The sequence below is a fragment of the Herpailurus yagouaroundi genome, unplaced genomic scaffold, assembly GCF_014898765.1.
Source record: "Herpailurus yagouaroundi ecotype Mexico unplaced genomic scaffold, PumYag 498, whole genome shotgun sequence".
Taxonomy (NCBI): domain Eukaryota; kingdom Metazoa; phylum Chordata; class Mammalia; order Carnivora; family Felidae; genus Herpailurus; species Herpailurus yagouaroundi.
Genome location: NW_024412715.1, coordinates 95606 through 101199, shown reverse-complemented (window position 1 = coordinate 101199; position 5594 = coordinate 95606). Strand labels below are relative to the sequence as shown.

The window sequence follows — 5594 nt, the reverse complement described above, 5'->3', positions numbered from 1 at the left end:
GCTTGTGCTCATATCCCTGGCTGGAGTATTTGGTCATGTGGAAGCAAGAGGGGCAGTTAGGACAGGTTCAGTAACTGGTTCCTTGTTGCCATCTCTACAGCTGACATTTGCATGTGAGGGACGCATGAAAGTGAGCTCTAAGTTGTCTTCCAGCTTCACAGCTTCAAAGCAAGACATCCTTGTGATTGTGTGCCAGCCCTTTCATATAGTACTGGCCCAGCTCACAGTGCCACCCCCAGCTGGCTTGGTCTGGGAGGACTTACAAGTCCTTTTGCAAGGCCAGCTGTATGGTTTCTTGAGAAACCACGATGCAAGAGGGCCTGTGGTAGAGTCTTCTCTTATTGTTTTTCCATGAAGGAGAGGGCTTGGTCCTGCCCAATCACATTATCTGTGAGCCATCAAGCCTGGCACTGCACAGATTCTCGTGATGTCACTCTTCTTCAAGTGTCGCTTATTTATTTATACAACCCTCTACCATTTGGGGCAGGGCCCTGGTGACCGCCGCTGGGGATGGCAGTAATTATGGCATTCTGCAGGGAGGTAGCACACTCATCACGTTCTAGCCATCTTTTCTGGCATTGCCTTTGATCCAGCTTTTTGCTGGGAAAGTAGCCATTAGGAGATGTGTATCTTTGGATTCATTTACATGGGAGAAAAGAGAATTAAAGTGGCAAATGGATGGTTTCATGTTCTCAGAGATGGCCTCCACCCAGTCTGTGCCCAGAGTCCTCAGAGTAACCCGGGAGAGCACCAACCCCTGACCCACACTGCCATAGGGCCATGGGACATCTGAGACCAAGACCATACCCCTGAAAGGAAGGCACACAAAGTGGGATGCCTTCTGCATGTTGTGCACTCAGGTGTAGGAAGATGTTCTTCCTTCTTTTCCTTTTTTTTGTTTTTGTTTTTGTTCATTAAGCAAATAAAGATTTGGGGGGTTTCTGAAGTAGTCCTGATTATATAATTTTTTTCCCACTACATGAGAAATAAAAGCTTACTAATGAAAATACAAAGGCTAGTGAAAATAAAAATACTCCACAGGTTACAACTCCATTGTCCTAAAATAACTAAGAATGTTGACAAATTTTCTTCTATTATAATTATTATTATTATTATAAGTTTTTGGTTAAATATAATTGCTTTTATCCTATACCTCCAACTGGGGCCTTGCTCTTTCCCCCTTAGCACATTTTAATAATTGCATAATGTTTCATCAGGTAAATAGATCTAAATGCATTTAATCAAATTCCTGTTAGATATTTAAATTGTTTCTAAGTCACACTGTGATAATCTGACATATATACATAGCTTTTTTTTTCCATTTTGGAATTATTTTTCTTTCTAAGACATGGAATAACAATTGGGTTCAAGGATTTTATGCTTTTGATATATGTTTCTATATTCCTCAAATTCTTTTTTAAAAGGAGTTTTGTCTATTTATGCTTTCTCCAACTGTGGCACACTCTTTAGCACTGGGATTCTCAGATATTGTTTAAAAGTGACCATTAAATAGATGGAAAAGACTGTCACCTTATAGTGCTATTTCTTCCCTCCTTTGTGATTTCTACTGAGGTTTAAGAGTTGTCCATCTATTATCAACAGTTGACCATATGTCCCCTAATGCCCTAAACTAGGCTTCCAGAGGCTCCCAGTGTCCAGGAAGTACCTCTCTGCAAGGACTCTGAGACCCAAAGGACTCTTCACATCCAGAAAATGAGGAGTTGCATGCCTACAGCCTTGTCTAGCTCTCATATTCTAAAAGTCTGCTTCTGCAACTAGCTCATTATATGACTTGGTCTGATGAGGATCCCAGGTGTCTTGGGCACATTTTGGACTATTTGTACTTACTGTACCTTTGTGGTTCTGAGCCAGCTTCCAGACTCAGAAGGATATGAAGCTGTTTATATGCCATGATTCCATGGGCAACCAGCCCAGATTTCTTACTGTGATAGCAGAGAATCCTAAACCTTCTTCCACTTGACTTTTGTGGGTTGTAATGACAAACTTGGTCACAGAGGCAGGCTCAAGCACTTCTGGGCAATCAGGTTTCTTTTCTGGAAGTAATAGCAGCATCTCATGCCCAACTTGTCAACAAGCTGGGTCTGCACCTGGCCAAGGACCTTACCACATGGAGGGGGGTCTGAGGAGAGGAGCAGACCCACCCTAAAGATGAGTAGAGGCTGGTGGAGATGAGGGAGCTTGAAATGGTGACCACACTCCCAGGCCCTGACATCCCAGTTCCTATAGTTCTAATTCTATGCCTCTTCATCCTAATACCCTTCCCAGGAATATAAGCCAATATATTCCCTTTTGTGAATTAAACAATGTTGATGTGGACTTCCCTAGCCACTTGTAAGTAATCCCCACTTTACAACTGTAAATATTTTTCCTGTTCATTCCTAATTGAGATCCTTCCAGATTTATCCTTTTTTGTGTGTGCTGAAGTTTTCCTTTTGAAATTTTATAGATTCACAGGTTTTTGCCCAAATAGAGCATCTTTCACCGGAATTCTCTCCATGGCGACATGTTACAAAACTATGGTTCAGTATCCAAACCAACCAGCTGACATTAGTGTAGTCCACAACTCCAGTTTTTTTTTTTATTTTTAAAAGAGTACCTATCTGCTTACAGGTATAATTTAGAAACTATTGCCTCAGGAGACTTACAGCCTAATAAGGAAAAAAGGCACAGGGCAATTATGTTCAGGTGTGACATATGAGAGACGGGAAGGTTCCATGTGCTCCCCTCTCGGAGTGCTGGCTGTGTTCCATTAAATCAGGTGCTTGGGCACATGTTCGCCCCCTAAGCCTCATGACAACCCTGTAAGCTTACTGCTAGCATCAGCACTCCTTTTACAGAGAGAATGAAACCAAAGATCAGAGCAGAGCTAGAGTTTAAGGCCACTCAGCCTGTTTTCAGAATGTTCTGCCCAAGCATTATGCAGTAGGATTAATAGAGGAGGGTAGAATTTTTCCTGAGCCTTTCTGGACCTTTCCTCAATGTACCACTCCTCTTTCCCCCTCATGCCCACTTCCTCTGTCATGAGTACTTGGGCTCCTGAGGCGAACCACTGTAACAGCCATATTTACAGCTCTCTCAGGCTGCAGTATCTGGATGTGCCCCTCAAGAGATGCCATATTCCTCTATGCAGCAGGTGGGGCCAGAGGGGAGGCCATTTTCAAAAGTTGTTGATTGTAGAGTAAGGGCTCTAGCCTCCCTCTAGAGTGAGGGATTGTGTCTTGGTGGTTTAGTGCTAGAAAACAACAAACGAAAAACTAAAAAAAGAGAAAAGAAAAAAAAAACACAGGAGAAGAAAGCTTTGCACAGCAGAGGAATATGTTTACTTGTCAGTTCATGGCTTCAGGTTTCAGCACCAAGATGGTGAACATGGTGGAGATGTTGGAGGTAGTGGGTTGAGTGGTACACTTGGTGCCTCACTCTGGGGGTGGGCAGGGTGGTGGGCATTTAGGAGGACAGGGCTTGGCACAGGGCTTGGGAGGGGAGGGAGCTGGGCATGGAGGAGGGCACGGTGGGGGGCACAGCGAGGGGCATGGTGGGCACTTTGGTGGTGGTGGGCACTTCTCCCGTGGACACTTCTCAGAGCACCGTTGCAGAAGCTTCTTTAAACAGCTGGGTTGGCATTTGGCCTCACACTTTTGTTCACATCTGGGATCACAGTTCTTGGGCTCATTCTTGGGGTCACTAGATTTATTTTTATCATCACTCGACATTCTTTTTTTGATTTTCTGGGCCCTGTAAAGAAATATGCAACAGGTGGTATGTGGGAGACCATACAGCAAGGTAGGAGAGGACCAGCAACGCCTTCCCACTCATATCTCCTTCCCATCCTTGCTCTTATGAAAACTTTCCCAGGGTGGTTTGGGCTCTAGACCAAATACTTTAAAATTTTTTTTAATGTTTATTTATTTTTGAGACAGAGAGAGACAGAGCATGAATGGGGGAGGGTCAGAGAGAGGGAGACACAGAATCTGAAACAGGCTCCAGGCTCTGAGCTGGCAGCACAGAGCCCGACGCGGGGCTCGAACTCAAGGACCGCGAGATCATGACCTGAGCTGAAGTCGGATGCTTAACCGACTGAGCCACCCAGGCGCCCCAGCTCTAGACCAAATTCTTATTGAAAGGCTGTCCTCTTGTCCTTGGAGTGGATGATATTTCTTGGTCTCTCCACCTTTACTCTGCTTTTTGTTCACTTACTGTTGCCTCCATTCCAAATCTCCCAATAGGATTTCTCAACCTAGCATCCTGGAACCACCCCTCACCCATGATAAAATCATATTTAATCATATATTTATCAATTTAATTGCTATCTTTTGTAACACCCTGTGTTTTAATTCATCTAAATGTACTATTCTGAAGTCATAAGTTTGGTTAGACTGCTAAAGGCATTCATGGCATAACAAGGGTTTTAAAGAACTCCTTTAGGGCCACCTCCATCTGGAGATGGAACAAGAAGATATAATAGTGGGTCTAGGGACTCAGGACACTTCTTTCAATCCTGTGTCATGCCTAAGACCTCAAAGCCTTGATTTCTTCACTTGAGAACTTGGGATGGGAAGATAATTCAATTTCTACCATGGCTGAACTCTCATGGGCCACTTTGGGACTCCTCCTCCCCATGAATACAGGAAGGGAAGAAATCAGGAGAGGGGGAGATGAGCTTGGAAATTCTAATTCTTCTGAAAACATGAATGTGAGAGCCACAAAATATGATTTTAAGGAAGAATTTTTTTTTCTCCCTCTGTTAAGTTTTGGCCTGAGCTAGGTCTTCTTCTATGGATGGTTTTACTTCTAGGTATGAACACGGCTTTTCAGTCCCTGAAAATACTTGCAAGTTGTATCTAACTGGTACACCTTTGGTTTCCTTTAAGAATATAAAGTAAACTTTTATCTAATTTAGTTTTAAAATCAGCATAGCTCTCTGGAGAAATGGATCATTAAATTAAACTCCAAATTTGTTAAGAATATCTCTTTCAAAGGGGATAAAGCTACCCCCTTTCTTGTTACCAAAAATGAGAGGAGGATTTCATTCAAAAATAGCCATCGTCTTAACCCTGTTCAATGCGTGGGATGCCGTAGGTCATTCTCAGGAAAGGAGAGAAAAAAGACGGGGCATTTCCAGTTGTCCAAATGCAACTCACCCTTTTGTATTGGTAGTGAACTTGACAAGTAGTTGAGTGAGGTGGGTGGTATTTCTGTGCTTGAGAAGGTGGATTTTCCCTCTGGCTCCTCTGCTCAGCTCTGAGGAAGCTAGGGGTTGGGGGAGGGAAAGCCCCAGTTGTGACCTCATCACTGCATCATCAGGTAGCTATTGTTGTGTGACTCCAGAGCTCCCAGCTCAACTCAAGCCCTTGAGAATAGACTGCTTCTTCACCCCCCTTTGCTGTCTTTCAAAATTCATGCTGGTGAAATCAGACCATGATGAATACTATTGAGTTCTAAGGATAAGAAGGCTCATTGTTGCTAGTAGCAGAAAAGCTCTGTTTACACATGGTCTCTCTTTCCTCCCAAATTTTACCTCTTTTGAACTTGCTCCTCCACCTTTCTAGTAGAGCTTCCTGGATTGCTCACAGTCA

The 5594-nt window shown here is 43.5% G+C and overlaps 1 protein-coding gene across 1 annotated transcript; it reads right to left on the bottom strand.

Moving 5' to 3' along the window:
• Positions 1–3317: 3317 nt before the first annotated feature.
• Positions 3318–5302, bottom strand: LELP1 (late cornified envelope like proline rich 1). Its single transcript, XM_040464722.1, has 2 exons — positions 5160–5302; positions 3318–3753 (listed from the first exon to the last, which is right to left on the bottom strand). Exon 2 carries the CDS (start codon positions 3729–3731, stop codon positions 3435–3437), a length of 297 nt encoding a protein of 98 aa, XP_040320656.1. The 5' UTR covers positions 3732–3753; positions 5160–5302; the 3' UTR covers positions 3318–3434.
• Between the last annotated feature and the right edge of the window lie 292 nt (positions 5303–5594).

Excerpts from the sequence above, each read along its gene's own strand:
- LELP1 (XM_040464722.1), bottom strand. The coding sequence starts at position 3,731 with ATGTCGAGTGATGATAAAAATAAATCTAGTGACCCCAAGAATGAGCCC.